The sequence below is a fragment of the Corvus brachyrhynchos genome, unplaced genomic scaffold (assembly GCF_000691975.1).
Source record: "Corvus brachyrhynchos isolate BGI_N302 unplaced genomic scaffold, ASM69197v1 scaffold14, whole genome shotgun sequence".
Lineage (NCBI taxonomy): Eukaryota > Metazoa > Chordata > Aves > Passeriformes > Corvidae > Corvus > Corvus brachyrhynchos.
Genome location: NW_008239110.1, coordinates 20,647,636 through 20,665,830, shown reverse-complemented (window position 1 = coordinate 20,665,830; position 18,195 = coordinate 20,647,636). Strand labels below are relative to the sequence as shown.

General features: G+C 37.5%; 1 protein-coding gene across 7 annotated transcripts in view; it reads right to left on the bottom strand.

Moving 5' to 3' along the window:
* The window catches only part of ESR1 (estrogen receptor 1), a 181,475-nt gene that overhangs the window by 4,375 nt on the left and 158,905 nt on the right, over window positions 1-18,195 (bottom strand). For all 7 annotated transcript variants that reach the window (XM_008637882.2, XM_017739475.1, XM_017739476.1 and 4 more), the window contains exon 7: window positions 6,221-6,354. In XM_008637882.2, the coding sequence (XP_008636104.1) occupies window positions 6,221-6,354 (134 nt within the window). The remainder of the gene's footprint in view (window positions 1-6,220; window positions 6,355-18,195) is intronic.

Here is an 18,195-nt window from a genome sequence, read left to right as displayed (position 1 = left end):
TTTAGTGATTTTCTAGTCAATCTAGAACTGAATAAAGTTACCGCGAAGTATGTAAACAAAACCAGGGTTTGTTTATGGACATTTGCCTCAATAAAATCCTCCCAACCAAGCAAGAGCCTGGAAAGGTGTGCTCCTTCACCTGACTCTCCTTTAAAAACTGTGTCCAAATCAACTTGTGCAAATTTAGCTGTCTTGAATTGCTTACTACTGAAAGTGAGCAGCCGGAAGGTTTGGACCAGATAGAAATTTTTCCAGAGGACAAAACACCTTAAAACTCCCCCTCCAACAGCCCCTCTACATCACCTGTGACAGTCTCTAATCCAGGTATAAGAGCTTTTGCCAGTGCTAAATCTTGGGGGCATGGAGCAGCACATCAGCTTTCAAAATGGGAAAGTCTAAACTATTTTGGGCTGTTTTATCTTGATTTTTTTCTGGACAACAACACACAGCCAATGTGAATCAGGTCACAACAACACTGTGCTGCCAAAAGAGAACTGTTGTACTCAGCATCAGTTTTTAAATCTTTTGGACTGAACCAGTAACTCTAAACAGGTCGTATTGCCATAATCCAGTCCTGAGGCACCAGAAGTTTAAGATGTACATACATTAATGCAATCAAACTGGCTTCATGGTCCTGTGTCTATAACAGTCTTGACAAATCCTGTGCTTTGGCCCTTCTGCATCAGTTCATGGAGCCAAGAAGAGATCTGGATTTTGTCTTTGGAAAAAAATGGTTTCTGGAATTATGTTTCATTCTGCTTTTCTTTAAAGCATCATATATAGCAGAATATGGAATTCAATTAGTGTTATTAAAAGACACACAGACACTAGCATGCACACAGACAGACAGACATACATGCTCTAGCTTGTTTGCACTGTTTGCAGCCTTGGGGCCACCACTGGATTTGAAGATAACAATACTTTGCTGTGCATCTAAGCTGGGGAGCTGAGATTTTTTTTAACATCTTCTTGGCCTACCTCACCTCCTCCCATCATCTGGGTATTTGAAGGACTTGACACCTAGAACTACTGTAACCTGCAATTAGCTTTTATGATTTTGGGTCTTCTGTACTAAAAAGAAATGTAAATGTGTTTGTGAATGTGAATGTCTCTGGGAAAAAGTAGTAAGAAACTGCTTTAAAAACCCAAAAGGACAGCTCAAACACAGCACAACCTCTGAAAATCGTCAGTCAGAGTTCTTAATTTTGGTAATCAATATTGCTTCAAATTTGATATAGATAGTATGGTGGCCTCTTTTCTCACAGAGCTTTTCATAACTATTATTATTTTCACTGAAATTAATTCTCAAAACAGAAACTGGTCCTGGGTTTTTCTCAGCTGAACCTTTCTCAGCTGACTCTGAACCACCGTCACATGTGCCCATTGACAATACAAGGCTTGATAGCTTACCAGTAGGGGCAAGATTCTTAAATATTACTGACAAAACACAATCCACTAGAAGGAAATATTAATCTCATAAATGCACCCTCCAGAGCGGTTTAATTCAGCCACAGGAACATATTTACCTATTGTGCTCTTTCAGCAGTACCCCATAACTTCATATTACTGGAACTAGTAAAAGAAAAGAATCTTTTAGGAGGAATTTTTTCTCACCTAGGTCTAGTCTAGAAGCTGTTAAAAACTGTAAATCAAAAAAGCACTCCCCAATAACTGTAGAGAATTCAGGCAATTGCCAGTCAATAACTGCCAAGGGAAATTATGTTAGGTTTTCCTTTCTACACCCTCATGGTGATTGCTCCTGCCCCAGGCCACTGACCAGAGATTTCCCAAAAAGAAATGCTGGCTATCACACACTCATACATATCCAAGCAGAGTTTTCAAAGGAGGATGCAGAAATCTGCCCTAGCAAAGTGAAATTTAACAGTCTCAAAGGCCTTTCCAAGCCTAAATTGAATAGCTACCAGGTTTTTTCCAGCTCTTTCTGTAGGTCAGTATTATGAAACATAACAGGTGCAAGAACAGAGAAAGCACCACCCTACAACCAAGCAAGGCCTGTTGGTCCATGCCCATAACACACACCAGAACACGATCCCTTGGGGACTGCAGTGCTACCATGCCAGCCCTTGGAATACATTGATATAATTTTGTATCTTTCACCATATATAATTATATATTTGTTGCATGTTACTGTAGAAGAGAATGCCCTCAACATCTTTTCTGTCACAATAAACCCCAGTTTAAGTATTTTTAGATTTAGAGTTCAGGCTCACAAAGCAGTACCCAAGGCTCTCCTTCTTCCACTATGCCCCATTGCTCTGAAGCTGTAGCAAGACAGGCTGAGCATATGAGGAAATTTGTCTCCATACCATGCACTCCTGGAATCATCCAGCCCCCAAAATAAAGAAATAAATAAGAAGGACAATTTAACAGGAATTGAAAAACATCAGGAGAAAAGAATAACAAGCTGTCATGTGGAACAATTTATCAGGAGGTCTACAGCATGCTTCACATCAGCCAGATCTTTCCATCTCTATGGACTAACCAGCTAACTAATTAGGTAAATCATCTGCTAAGGCAGATGTGACCTACATCTTCATGTCCAAAATGAAAACCTGTTGCTTTGCCACATAACGCCAACCCTCCTCTCCAATACACTCAAAAAGGAAAACATCTGGCATCATGTTGCCTTTTCATGTTTCTAATACTTTTTTTCCAATGTTACGTAACAGTCCTTTAATATTGAGCTGAATGTGGTTTTCAAAAATACATGTTTGCTTTTTTAGTCGAAAGATTTATTGCTGCAGCTTTAGAGGGGCACCTTCAGGTTTGTTGTTTAGTAGGGACAATGATGTCTTTGTTGTTACAGACATACTGTCACCTTGGTATCTCAGGAAAAATGTGGCGGTAACGTTAAGAATATACCTTGGTTTATAAACAAAGCCTTCCACCCTTTCCACAATCACTGAGCAAAACTGAAAAAAAAAAAAAAAAAAAAAATCACATTTTGTCCAAAACCACGGGGAAAAGGAGTGTAAAGTTATTAAACGGCCTTGAAAGATGTTGCAAAAACAGGAATGTCCAGCAAAGGCAATAAACAACACTACTTCATGTGAAGAGACTACCAGATGTCCAGGGATTTAATAAAGAAACGTTTGTGTACACTCAATGAATTAAATCCGCACAAAGCTTTAGAATGAAAATGCAGACTGCTTTTAAACATGACATGTAGCATAATTAGTCCTATTTGTTTAATTAATCTGCTTGTTTAAATCATTTTGAGATCTGGTGGTTTAATCACATGAATATATAATACAGACAGCATAATAAGCCAAAAATTCATTGTGTGTTTATCTGCTGTTTCTTTAGCAGAAAATTTGTGAATATTTACATATGCACTCACAGAAAGAATCCAGGTTAAGGCAGGCTTGGAGGTAATCTAGTTCATCCTCTTGCTCAAATAGTGGTAGCTTCAGGGTTAGATCAAGCTGCCCGAAGCATTTTCCAGCTGAGTTCTGAGTATTTCCAAGGACTAAGATCCTACCATCTTTCTGGCCAACCTGTCCCAGTGCTAAACCTCTCACTGGGTAGAGCTTTTGTTCTGTTTATCTGGTGTCAGGATCTGCCTTGCTGTGGTTTTCTCCATTGCAGATTGTCCTTTCCTCTTGCACCTCTTAGAAGGGTCTGGCCCTGGCTTCTCCATAACCTGTTCATCAGCTCTCTGAGGGCTGCAGAAAGACCCTCCTTTAGCCTTCTCTTTCCCAGGATGAACCAACTCAGGTCTCTCAGCCATGTGCTTCATATCTGTCCAACAACTTATGTAAGGAGGCTGGCTACATTCTGTGAAGTGAAGCATCTCCAGAAGACATTTTAGAGCATCTATGCCAAACACACAACTCTTACACATACCCCAAATTATGCTACTTATCTCTGTCTTGCAGCCTCTTAATTTGAGCACCTAGAGGGTCTGACAGTAAGAAACTTGTATCCACATTCCCAATTAATTTGGTTTGTTATAGTAATACAAATACGGAAATGTACCTTTATGCATAAAGGTAATGATATGCAATACAGTTGTTATAGTAATACAAATACGGAAATGTACCTTATGCACACACATTCTGTGGCCACATATACACAGAATTTACAGTGTACTCAGAAATAGTGCATTGAGGGCAGTCTGTAAAGCAGACTAACACATCACGATCTAACAATGGTATAAGTTGCTTTCATTATGATCCTGTAACAGCTCAGCTGAACCATGTCCTCTGATCTATCCCTATCAAGACTCTCGTAAAAATGCCAGACTTCTGAGCAGCTATAAACTTACATTTAGTGTAAAAAAAAAAAAAAAAAAGCCACAGCCAAAATCAGATCAGTCATCAGATCAACTCTGATGCTCTGCCATGAAGAGCACCACCGATTTGAACTTGCTGAATATGAACCTTGAAGGATAATATCTCCTAGTTGCACTCAGTGGTCCCATCTCTCTTACACGCAGAAGAAAATTTGTCTCTGATTATCACTGACTTCACTTGCTGTATTTTTTTTTTTCACTCTTTTTCCTTAGCGGAATCTTGTGACAAAAAAATCCCATTAACACAGTGAGATGTGCTTATGATGGATAGCTGGTGATGCCTGGCAGAGCTTTGTCTAAATAACAAATTTCTTTTTCTGGATCAATACTAAATACAACAGCGGCACAAAATTTCTCTACAGCATGACTTAAATTCTTCATGTTCAAGACATGAACATCCAATTAGTATTATTCAGACTTCCAGGGTTTTTTTCTAATTTAAATTCAAAATTTTTATAAATCAATTACATATTTTAGATTTATTTAAGAATTTAATTACCTTTGAATAGATTAGCTAAAATATTGGAGCAGAATCACTTTCCAGGAAGAATATTTAACTCTAGGAAATATTCTGTTATAATTATCAGTGCAGTAAAAGGAAAATAAAATGTCAAACAGTAATTACAATTACCCTATCCAGGCAACTAAGGTAAGAACAAAACCCCTTCATTCCTAACATGCCACTTGCTTGCCTCAAATGTTACTTCTTGGCAATTGGCAACAACCAAAACAAAACCTGAACCCCATTCATATCTCATAGAACATACATAAAGGGTTTTATATTAGATTATATAAGTACATAATTTTGCTTGAGCTTTGAGACCACATTCAAGCTTCCATAAAGAAAAAGGCCTGAGCAGTAAAGCAAAGTCTGTTGCGTTTGCAGTTAGCCTTTGATGTGAATATCTTAAATTTGTTTTGCCTGCAATTCAGGCAAGTGATCTGTTAGACAACTGGATAAAAAGGACATAGAGCCCTCCACATCTGTTTTCTCTAGAGGCTGGTACCATCTACAAGTTCAAATGCAACAGGAAAAGGGGAGAACAAGTGGGTAAATCCCCAGCATTGGGAAACTGGCATCTTTAGTCACCAGGTAACAGCTTAGCAGAGAACTGCATCTAAAATTTTTACTTTGGTGCCTACATTATTATTCTAGATATCTATCATTTCCACGAGAACACCATGGGTCTCATTTCTGCATATACAAAATTAATTGTCTGAAGATTTTTTCTCATTTCAAACAGAAAAGAGTCCTCTGGTGTACAAAAGAAGTTGCTTCACATGCTTCAGCTTAAATATTTTTGTTTCAATCATCTCATGTACAATTCAAATCATCTAACCTTACATATTTGTATCTATACTTAACACTTGTTATCTAGTCATCTATTTTTGAAGTGTACTTCAGCATGAGATTTACAGCCAAAAACTGTAAAGGAAGTGGAAAGTGATTATATCAGATTTAGATGCCTATAATTTAATATAAACTAAACCACAATAAACTCAAGCATATTTTTTACCTTTTTTCCTTTTACTTTGCCATGACCTAAGCACTGCAGTTTGGCATTGCCTTTGGCTGCCCCGTGTGTGGTTCCAGCTACTTCAGTGTCTTGTAAGAGTTTTAAGACCCACCAGCATCTGTTTCAAAGCACTGCTCTGATCACCCTCCACATCAGCTGCACACAGTGTGTCAGCTACTCACTGCATCCATTTGCTGGGTCCCATCTACATCACTGGACAGGCTCAACCGCTTCCACCCCTGCCTGGTGGTCCTGCCTGCGTCTGTGTTGAAAATCCATTTCCATTGCTGCTGTCCCAAAACGAAAATGCCACTAAGGACAGCACAGTGTTCAACCACATGCAGAAGTGGCCACAAATACCCGAGTGACAATAAAGCACACAACTTACCAGAATTGAGCAGGATGATGGACTTAAGGCACACGAATTCCTCCCCTTGAAGGTTCATCATGCGAAACCGAGCAGCAGTAGCCAGGAGCATGTCAAAGATTTCCACCATGCCCTCTACACATTTCCCTTGATTCCTGTGTGAATACCATCAATGGGGAGATATTCACAGTTTAAAGCTGGTGGTACCATGAGTTTTTCATCCCCTTGCACCAATACCCTCCAATTTGATTTCATCAGCTCACGAGCAAGCGTGTGACTTCCTACTCTGTGCACTTTTGATATATGTGTGATTACAAAAACACTGTTCTCAGTATCCCATGTAAAATAAATAAACAATTAAGTACCATATTTTTAAAAAAATCAATTTTGGGAACTCATCACAAAGGCATTATTGAGGTGGAACATTTAGAATTGACTCAATCAAATCTTTATATTGAGGAAAAGATTTGTTCAAAACTGCATTTTGATTTATTTGTGTGTGTGTGTGTATATATGTGTGTGTGTGTGTTCTGCTGCTGTTACTTTGTTTCTTTTTTCTTTTCTTTTTCCCTTTAATTGAAATAGTCCCAGTTATTTACATTTCTCCCTCCCTAACAGTTCGCACTTCTTTCTATCTGGCCATGGAACCTTTAATGTTCCAACACACTTCTCTCCATGTCTGATGTCAACATAATGCCTCCTTAAGCTTATTCATGAGCTCAAGAAGGACTGAGAAGGCCAAAATCTTGTCTGCATGACTAATGAAAACTATCAGTTCACTCCACAAATCAAGTAACTTTTTACACTGCAGCATTAAACGAAGCTGAAGTTTGGGAAATCTTAAGGTGTTCATTAGTAATGGCAATTAACCACCTCCTGCTTACAATAGCAGGCATTCCCACTCACTAATTTTCATCTTGCCCACCCAACCTGCAGTTGAAGAATTAATGCAGATTTTAATTATTTTTGTGAAAATTTAGTCTGCAGATCTTTTGGTCATTTCCATTACTACCTATAACAAGAACTACCTACTTTTACTTTTATTAGGCCTTCCTGAGTGAAATTTTAATATATTAGACTTAAGGAGTGATCAGATCTGCTGTTTAGAAATAGAATACTTTTTAGATATGGCTTTCATGAACAAAATTATGAAGATCATTGCTACAGGAAAATGCAAATGAAATTTCAAATTAATAGACTGTAATTTATAACACAAAACAGACTGGGCATGTCCTAATTTCATTTCGACAAGAAACCTACCAGTATAGAGACACCAGCCTCAAGTCTGTATTAAGACTTGCTGTTGAGAACCTGTAACTGATGTCTGAACCCACACCAGACCCTCAGACAAACCAGACATCTTCCCTTCTGATTGCAGACTGAGAAACTTCTTTGCACCTCTCAATCACGTCTAAACCAAAAACTGAGTCAAAGAAGGAGTGGGAGTATCTGTGAACAGTTGTGCACCCATTTCCTTAGAAGTTCAAATCCCTTTGAAGTTTAATTTGGTGCTTGAACTAAAATCTACATTTCCCTTATCCAAAGCAGTGCCTATAAATCAGTGACTGTGGAATATGAAAGAAGTTCTTTCAGCTGCTTTCAAAGCAGGACAATATGGAGAAAACAAAGTGAGAGACACTCCCTTAAAACACTCACTAGGTTAAACTACAGCAATGTTTGAAAACCTGGGGTCTCAGGCAAGTTTTCCAGTAACTGTTACAACATCACACATTAGCTGATTTTTCTGTCAGAAAGACATGATCCAGCCTTGGGAATGGAAGTAGTAGAAATGTATGTTTAATAAGGAGAATGGGTTGCCCCTCCTCACTTCAGGTCCCTATGGACTACCAGGCAGTTGCATGCTGAGCACTCCTGAGAACTGCTTAATTTTTCCTAATCCTTTCACTAGCACTTAGCTCAGAGCTAGATTTCCATTGTGTGGCAGGCAGCTGGTCACTGCAACATTTGGCAATTCAACTTTTATGGGCTTTTCCTTCTTTAAAAAAATTTGATGAAGAAATTGTGGTTTAAACTATGGTAGCATTTGTGTATGACCAGCAACTTTGATATTTCACATATTAGGTTCCCACAGATGATGGTAACAAGTGCAGTGTAAAATGTAAAATCTGAAAAACTGAATTGGGTGTATTCAAGTATATTCCACCTCTGTTTAGACATCAAGAAAATCAACGAAGTTCAAGTATATTTAATAGCATCACTGTCAAATAAAAAACTCAAAATCAGACAGAAGATAATGAACAATTGCTATTAGCTCAAAATAATTTCTATGTGCTAAAATTTAAATCATATGGAAGTAAAACACACATTAATTTTTACATCGGGACAAGTTCTGATGCTTCTGATACACTATATTTGCCTACAACTAGAGAAAGATTAATTTCCTCTCTATAGAGTTTAGCACAGAGGACTAGAATCCTTTAGTAGTTTTGCACTAACTTAAATAATGCCCCCATAAAGGTAAGTTTAAGAGTTTAGTATTTCAGGATTTTGCAGAAATGAAAAGTTTCTGTGGACCATAAGACAAATGACTCATATTAGATAAACCCCTCATCTTCATGTCTGAGTGCTGTCACTCAGTCATATCTGTCATATTTGTTTGGTTCTTAGAACCTACAAAACTACTGCAGCCAGTAGTTCAAAGTATTACACAGTCTGAAAAAAATTGCAAAATTTTTATGTCTAAGTTAAATCATTTGAATTAAAGGTCTTAAGTGACTGCATAGAAGTTCTATATGCATGAACTTTAGTAGGTCTATAGAATCACAGCATCATTCAGGCCAGAGGGCAATTCAGGATGACTTTAGTCCAACCTCCCACTTAAAGTGGGGTCAGCTCACTCAAGGCTTTATGTAAGGCTGGTCTTGAAAATCTCCAATGATGGAGACTGCACAACCTCTCTCAGCTTAATTATTTTCATCCTCGTGCTTTTTTCCTCCCCTATATCTAGTCAAAACCTCCTCTGCTTCAATTTATTACTCCTGTTTGTCAGTCTCCCATCAGGCATTTTAACAAAGAGCTTTGATAACCTCCTTGTAGATTGTAGGTTAGGCTGACTTAAAAGCCCTTTCTCCTCCAGGCAGAACAAATCCACTTCTCCCAGCCATAAAGCACGGAGTCTGGCCTTGGTGGCTCTCCACTATGTTTACTGAAGTTTATAAATACATTTCCTGTAATAAGCAGCACAAAGCTGGATGTGGTATTCCAGATAATGAGTGCCAAATAAAAGCAGGATAATGGCTTTCCTCCCTCTAATGCCTACACTACCACTGATAGTGGTAGCAGTACCAGGGCTATTCCACTGTGTATGTAGGAATAAGAATCTAGATTTTATTAAAGTCTTGGGAAAAACCTAGACACCAGGACTGCCTTTTACAAAAGCACAGGGTCAAGTAAAAATTAATAATGAAGGGTGCTTGGGTGAAGGGAACAGGGACTCAAGGACTCAATAGATGTTCTCATCAAACTTTTCATTCAAAGGGAAACACAAAATAAGACAGATGCACCCATCAAAACAAAGTCTGACTGTGTATTTATCTCTCTGCCTTCTTTTACTGTGGTACTTCATTTGGTGAAAAGGGACTACGAAGAACAGATGGGATCCACAAGGCTAGGAGAGAGAATATCACCTTCACAAATGGACTTAGTAACTTGGTCATGTCATGAAGCCTCTAAAGGATGTGTTTCCTTGTCACAGGATGTGTTTCCTTATGAAACGGGGGAGGTATCACCGAGAGAAAACTGCAAGGACAATATTCACACCCCCAGTCAGGAAGGAGGACCTTCACAGACTTAACTCAAATGCCTGTGCTCTGACACAGGAGGAGAATAGTAAGTGTGCACACAGACTTCCAAACAATAGATGACCTTTATATACATTAATGTATTCTATATAAACCAGTTCTATTAATAGACATTGATAAAAGCTTTCTTCTCCAATGTAAAGCAATGCACTAAAACAGCTTAAGGAAGTGGGATGTCAGGAAAGCTCCATCTGTAAGGTTTAAAGACCAAATCAAGAACATCTATTGGGATGCTTTAAATGCTGCCAGACAGTCTTTACAGGGCTATTTAACTAACAGAGGATTCCACCAGATCATTATCTGCTTTATCAGTCATTAAAAGATGAGGAAATTGTTATCAGCAGAGAAATTTTACTTCAGACCATCCTGCATTTAATCAGTAATACCAAGGGATTGTGGAAAAGGCTGGGGGAAAAGTAAGCAGGAAAAAAATTAAAATCTGAAAAAAATTAACCCCAAAGCTCTAGAACAAAACAGCAATCTGCAAAGAACAGGAGTCAAAGAAAAAGCAGAAGCTACCAAGTGTAAAGTAAATCACAGTATCAGATGCAAATCCTTCTGTTAAAGAGAAATACCTATTGTTCTGTCAGTATCCAGGAGATTAAATAGCATTTTGCTTTGGAAAAAATGTTGTTTAAATCACAGCAATCAAGCTTGTACCTTCACAAAAATCAACCATTAAGTGGTAGGTGGTCATGAAGTTGTGAGCTTCAGAAAGGGACAGATTAATTATATACAGGGCTTGTTCTATATTTCTGTTGTGTTGTTTTCTGTGTGGTTTTTTGGTTTGGGGGTTTGGGGTTTTTTAATTGACGTGTTCATAAGCCTTTAGAGGTAGCAACATCTTTTGCTCATCCCATGTCTCCCTGAATACTAGCTTTCAGTTAACACACCCTGGGGAACTTAATATACTACAGTCAATGGCTGGTATTACAACCTCCTCTTCCTGGAGTGTACTGTCAAAAGCCCTTTGTTTCTTATTCAATATAAGCTTAAGAACAAAGATTTGGGTCAATTGCTGGCTAAAATGTATTCAAAAGTTATAAAATTAGGCCAAGATTTAGAAGTCATCATTGACAAATATTGGCAATAAATATGAAGTAGCACATTCATCAATAAAACATAAATAAATAAAAATCTATTTTAAAGTTATTTTCACCTAGAGTTAGTCACAGAATACCAGAGTTGCTGATACTGCATAGATTGTCTGGAAATCATCTAGTTCAGTGGCCCTGCTCAGACCTATATATTGTTGGGGTTTCAGTATCTCTGAGGATTGAGACTCCAAAACCTCTCATCCTGTCACTGAGGAGAATCTTCCACTGCCTTCTTCATTTCCCTACCTTCATCAGATATTTATCAGATCTGAGTCTTCTCAGACTCTCCTTGTATGAGAGTTGTTCCAGTCCATTCTTTGTGGCCCTTCACTGGTCTCAGTCCAATATGTACCTGTCTGTCTTGTACGGAGTAACTCAGAACTGGACACAGAACTCCAGTTTGCCACAGCATGTCTGAGCAATGAGAGATCATCACCCACCTTTTCCTAATGCAGTCTGGGAGTGGAGAACTGCTGGCTCAGAGGGCACCCAGTTGTGCTGAATTCCCAGAAAATGTATGGAATTTCCCCCACCATGGTGTCCTGGAGGCAATTCTGTATTTATTTACATGCACATGCTTAGGGAGGTTTCCCACTAGTAAGTTTTGCTGATTATGTCTTTCCTGTCCACATCATCCTGGTTTAAAGCTTCCTCACCAGGTTGGCCAGTCTGTAGAAATCATGCTTTTGCCCCACTTTATGGTATTGATTTCATCTCTTCCTAGACATCCTTGATCCTCACAGCAGGTTCCATGATAAAAAAGTTGAATCCCTGTTGTTGACACCAGCTATGCAACCAGTTGTTGCCCTGCAGGATCTGTCCATTCTGCCTCAAGACCTTTCTCCTCAGCAGCCCCCATGGACTGGACCACCTGGGCTTCCACATCCTTGGCACTTGCCCTTAGAGCCAGGAAGCCAACCAAGTGTCTTTCCTGACTGGATGACCAGAGGATCATCCACCTAGGTAGATAGGGTAAGAGTACACTACACATTTGAGCAGTGGTCAGTCAGGTCTGAAACATAGAGACAATGAGCTACTAAGTACCTTTAAAAGATTTTTCTCTTTGTAAAATATGATGTGAAATGGATCCACAAGCATGCCAGATAGGAAAAAATCCCTAAAATGCTGCTATAATAGTTCTAAGAAAACTGATCCTTTTTTGGTCACATTTAAGGCATTTAGATTAGAAAATTATTATAAAGGCTCTCCATTTGGGAATAATTAAGCTACAATAATTGGCCAAAGAAAAGTTATTCTGATTTACAGGAGAGTCTTTTTTCCTTTAGTTTATATTCAGTATGAATCACCATAAACCCAAAAAGCATTTCAAAATGCTCTTCATGTCAGAAATGCAAAGAAAGTTTGATTGTGTAATTAAACAGCATCACAACACAATGTGGCCTAGAACTGGGGCCTAAGCTTCCAAGGTCAGGGTTCTTAGATGAACACGTAATCTCATAATTTGTGTAGGGACAATCTTAAACCCAGAATTATTTCATTTTCTCTGAAAACTTCTTTCCCGTGCCTATAAATCCCCCAGGGAATCTAGCAGTTGGAAACTGTGAAGATGCAAAGATCATAATGAGAGGGGGCTTTCCTTTTTTGGTTTTTTTTTTAAGAATTCATCACTTTGAACGTCACCCAGAATTTCCCCAGACTCTGGAAAAATCTTCCTGATTTTACATTTCAGTTGTTCGAGTTACAGAATTGCGCAGTCTTTGAATTTTGCTCAGAGACAGTAAAGACTGATCCCAAATAAATAGACATTCATATTTCATTCTTTTAAGTTTTATAATTCTGTCTCTTGTAATAGGTTGGGGGTTTTTTTTTTTTCATTCTACAGGGTCTACAGTACAGTAATACATCTCAAAATCAAACCATGAAGTGAAAGACGAAAGAGAAATTTAATTACTTGAAGAGATTCCTTAACTCTCTACAAATTAATCCATTCAGCTCTATCAAGTAAGTAGCCTAGTGACAAGATGATTTTTTGAGCTGGGTTTTCTGGATGGAATCTATTGCTGTTAAAGATGAAAAGTAAATGTACAATTGCTTTTCAAATCCATTTGGAAGGGCAAATTTGGATATACTTGTTGCCTATGGGCTTTTCCAATTTGAAATAAATACAAGCAGAAGGTCACTAAAGAAGCATCCTGAATCAAGCACTTATGATCACTTTGCTTCAATTTTTCTAATAAATCAATGGTAATTAATGCATCCACAATTACACACTGCCAAATGAAATGTTGTGCATTTACTCAAGTGACAGACAAGTGTGGTGTCCTCAGACATTTGGAACAAGTTGAGGGACTAGTAAAACATACTCAGATTTCATCTTGATGCTCTTCTATTGTATCTAATTTTCTGTCTGACAAAATATCTGCATAAATAACGTAAAACATTATTTTCAGATATAGTGAGAAAAGTTCAGAAAAATAGCCATGAAAGCAGTAAATTATTCAGCTATCCTGTCACACAGTGAATGCTGTAAGTCTTTTTGCTATTTGTGTTAGTTGCAGTTTAAAGAGATCCACGGCCTCCTGCCATTGCTCAATACAAAAGTCAGTAAAAGGCAAAGTCTTCAGTTTATTCAGAGAGAATGAAAAATCTTCATCAAGCACTGGAAGTGGAAGTGAGTAAGTTTCCCAATTAAAACCAACCCTGAAAAACAGACTACCTTTCTCCACAAAACAAAGGAAAAAACCTGATAGAAACATGGAAATACTGACTACATTGAACTGAGATTTTTCAAGTGCCTAGACAGATTTTTTTTTTCTGCAAGAGATTTTTTACAATTGTGATAAGAAAATAACAGTAGAAAATAACATGAAGACAGCCGTACTGTCTTGTATCAAAGGTAAATTTAGCTGTGGGCTAAGCACACAGGCATTTGGATCTGCGGGTTTCAAGTGACTACCTCTAGTGCTGGGCTGGAAGAGGTAATATGGACTATCTCATATCATCTCAACATGTTCATGACTTTTTACAACTCCTGTCATCTTTACTTTGTTCCCCTTCTTCTAATGAGCATCACAGGCAGAGAAGTCAGTCTATTTAGTTATTCTTTGTAGCAAAGCTCATATCTCTATTTAATTGCCTGTGCAACACCTCTGGGTACCTCTTCTATTCTTTAAATATTACTGTCAAGACAAAGAAAATCAGAAAGGCACAGTTTTCCAAGCACAGATGAAACACAGAATTAAACAGAGGAATGACAATGATCTGTATTATCTCTATTTCCTGTTGTAAAGATTCTTGGGGAGAAGGAAAGCTGCAGTCTCATTACTTTTTGACTACCGGCAAACAAAGAACTGCTGGTTTTATAGAACTAATTGCTGGTAACAGTGAGATGGAAAGATCAACTCAGAATGCAGTTTAGGAAGATCAGAATTATTATTCTCCTATATACATTAGTTCACTCCTGTCTACATAAAATTTGGAACTTGTTTAATATTTTGGAAATCCAGCAAGATGTCTCTCATCTACTTGCTTGTTAATTTCTTAAAGGACTTCAGTGTATTCATGGCTTCCTCTACCAAAATGCATGGTGACTCTTTTATGTCATGTTCATTCAACTTCAGCCAATTCTCTTCTTTAGATGGCATCCCATCAGTTTCTTTACTGTGGTCACCAGGCTTCCTTTTTAAAATGCAGCACTGCATTTCCCATTTTGCTGGTACTGAGAATGTTTCAAGTGAGATTTAGCAATCCAGCTACTTCTTTCATGAGTTTCTCTATAATTATGTTTCAAGCCTTTGAGTAACCTGGGATCAGCATGATATGTGAATGCAACAAATCCTGTAAAAATATAGTAAAATATGACTTTCTTATTCCTGAAGAAACATTACATTTTCTTCAAAATTATAAACAGCCTACTGTCAGGCCTGACAAATTTCAACCCTGGTCTAATGACATTTTTAAAGCCTAGTTTCTTGGGAACCCTCCAGACAGGAAACATCTGGTTTGTCCCACTAGGAACCTAAGCCTTTACTTCTAAATTTGCCTTATACAATATACTAATTTTTAAAAACAGAATATAAAAGACTTGAATTTATTCTTTGATTTTATTAGGTACTGTACATCATTGCAAGCACTGTGAGTGTGCCATTGTATTTTCTGATTGAGCCTGTTTTTCTAATCTATAATTATTGTCATTTGAGCTTTTTTAATAGCAGCAGTTGTACACTGTAAAAATCTACCAGTTCTATGTAACTGGCAGGCTCTTAAAATTCCTGATTTTGAACCAAGACTCAAGTGTTTAGGTAATGCATTAACAGAATAAGAAAGGGTGCATTACTTTCATGAAATACACTGTCTAATTCCAATGCAGACTGGGAACAAAAAGAGATAATGTGATTATATTCATCCATACAGAAGAAAGCAGTCTACACATACTGGCAACTTAATTGTTGTGTAATTATTTTCTTATAGGCAAAGAAAAATTTTAAAAAGGAACACAGAATTAATAACTAAGGGTTGCTGTACAGGTATTTTCAAGGAGTCTTCCAAGTGTGAATTGTTGCAAAGGAAAGTTAAAGAAGTATCTATTTGAAAATGTAACTGGTTGACTCTCATAAAATTAGAAAAGACAGTTTCTAAAAGATCTTCAGAGACAAGACAAGCATATGTGTAATATGACCCAAGTAGGAGGAGTGAGTTGGGAGAAGAAAGATCACATTTTTTAAAAAAAACCAGCAAAGCTGAAATGTTATTTTTATGACATTTCAGATAGATTTTAACAAGACAAGGCTGTATTTATCTAGCCAAAAGGCAAAAAAGTTGTATAATAAAATTTGGTGTCAGCTAAGCTTTATGAACAGATGTATACAAATGACTACCTATATCCAAGGTCCTTGACAGAAAGAATCTGTTAGAATCAGGATAAGCCTGAGTGCAAAAAAGGAAAGGGATGCTCAAATCAGAGAGGATGTCTGCAACAGAATGATCAGAGAGATCTAGAGGTGTGCGCAAAATGTGGCAAAGCTCTGTAATAAAAATACTGAATTTTCACTAAATATGGAAGTGTTGGACGGAACTCTGAGCAACCCCGTCTAGTGGAAGGTGTCCCTGCCCATGGAAGGGGGATTGGAACTAGGGATCTTTAAGGTGCCTTCCAACCCAAACCATTGTATGATTTTGTGAATGTTGGCACTACTGTGGTATTTGCCCAGATACTTGATGAAGTGGAAGGACTTCATTGAGTTAAAGAGTCCTTGAATCAGTGTCTGTCCTCTCAAACCTGACAAACAATGTATTTTTGCTCTATAAAATTCTCAAAAGGCAATTCGCCTAAATCAAATTAACACATCAAAATATTGTTACTACTAATTAACTAGTAAATTAAGAATTATTTAACTGATTAGCATATCACTGCTTCCCAGAGTCAAGAAATTTATTATTTTACTATCTGCAAATATCCCTACCAAGTGGAGTGAGGCAAGCATATGATGACTTAGACAAATGTTTATTATTTGAAAATTAGAAGATGTATTAGATCTACACTTTTACAGGCTTGATTAAAACTCAGAAAACAAAGGGCCCTAACATAATATGTGGTTCTAGTCGCATGCAATTGCTTCTTTTAATCCAACAGTTGGCTTAAAATTGTGTGAATCAACTGCTCAAACTCCATTTTACTCAGAGCATGGGGATTTCAAGTTGAGGAAGACCAAAATTTCAAGTGTTTCCCTAGCTCTTTGTTTGTTTATTTTTTTAGCTAAGATCAGGAAAAAATATCATCTGGCTATCTCTGCTCTTCAGTTTTCAATTTTTTCTCACAACCTGAATTATGTAATGTGGAACAGGTGGCTTGGTCTTTAGAAGCTATATTGCAATTTATAGTAGTTTTCAATGAAATACTATATTTACTTTCCTAGCATAGTAAATTTTAGTTCTTCTGTTCACTTAAAATAATTTTAAAACTGTTGTGGGTTTTTGTGAAGACTATACTTAAATTTAGACAAACATATTTTCTGTACATAAAATGAGAATGTATTTTATACTTATCCAGTTCCACACCTCACAGATCATATGCTTACACAAGTGGAATAGGGTTTTTCCTAAGGCAATAAATATTTCTCTATTACTATGAAATATTATATTTTACCCTGTTAGGCATTATCATTTGTATTTTACTAAAATGCTAGAAGTAAATCCTAGGGGTTTCTTTTTGCAAATAGAAGGCAGGGAATCAAAGGATTAACACTGCACAAATGCAACCATAAAAACTCGGTACCCCACAGTCAACAGAGCACGTTGATCATAAGACATTTCTCTGCTAATAAGAATTTTGATTAATTTACACAGCTGGTGGCTGCAGTAGCTGAAGGCACTGCCCTTGACTTTCTGCTGCCACCCCTCTGCCCCTGCAGCTACGTGATGAAGTCAGAGCTTGCCCAGCTCTCAGCTGCCTCGCTCCATCTCAGCTCGGCTCTTCTGCCACTTCCAGTTTAGAGGAAGTTGCCAAACTCTGCCCTGAAGTGACTGGTGTGCACACAGCAGCTCTCCCTGACAACTCTGTTATGTGGGCAGTAGTCTTCAGCTAAGAGGACCACCAATAGCTAAGGTGACCCTACCTTAAGCAACTTTTCCTGAAAACTTTAACTGAAATTTGTCATGAAATTCTTCCCATGACTAGGAAAAAGAGACCTTGAGTTTACATTAAGATAGTATAAAATATGTTTTAAATTATCAGTCTTCCTGCTTTTATTGCGAAGACTGCCAGCTGAAATCCAGGATATTGTTGTATGGCAGAGATGCATATTTTTCTCTCTCAGAAATACTTAGCATATGAGCAAGACTGGCTAAAAAAAAGGCTTAGTGAAGGAAGCAAGTATGTGTTTGACATATTTGCCTCCACTTTTCACGAGGAAAGAAAACCCCCAAAATTAATATATTCTCTATAAATAAATAAGATTGTGATTGAGATTCCCTGAGGATTTTCTTCCAAAAAATTTGGCTGGCTGCTTGGATAAATTCATTCTAACTAAGAAAAACTAGGAGGATTTTAAATAAACAAAAATAACTATCTGAATTAAATTAGTAGTGTTCAGTTTTTAATCTAAATTACTTCTGCAAC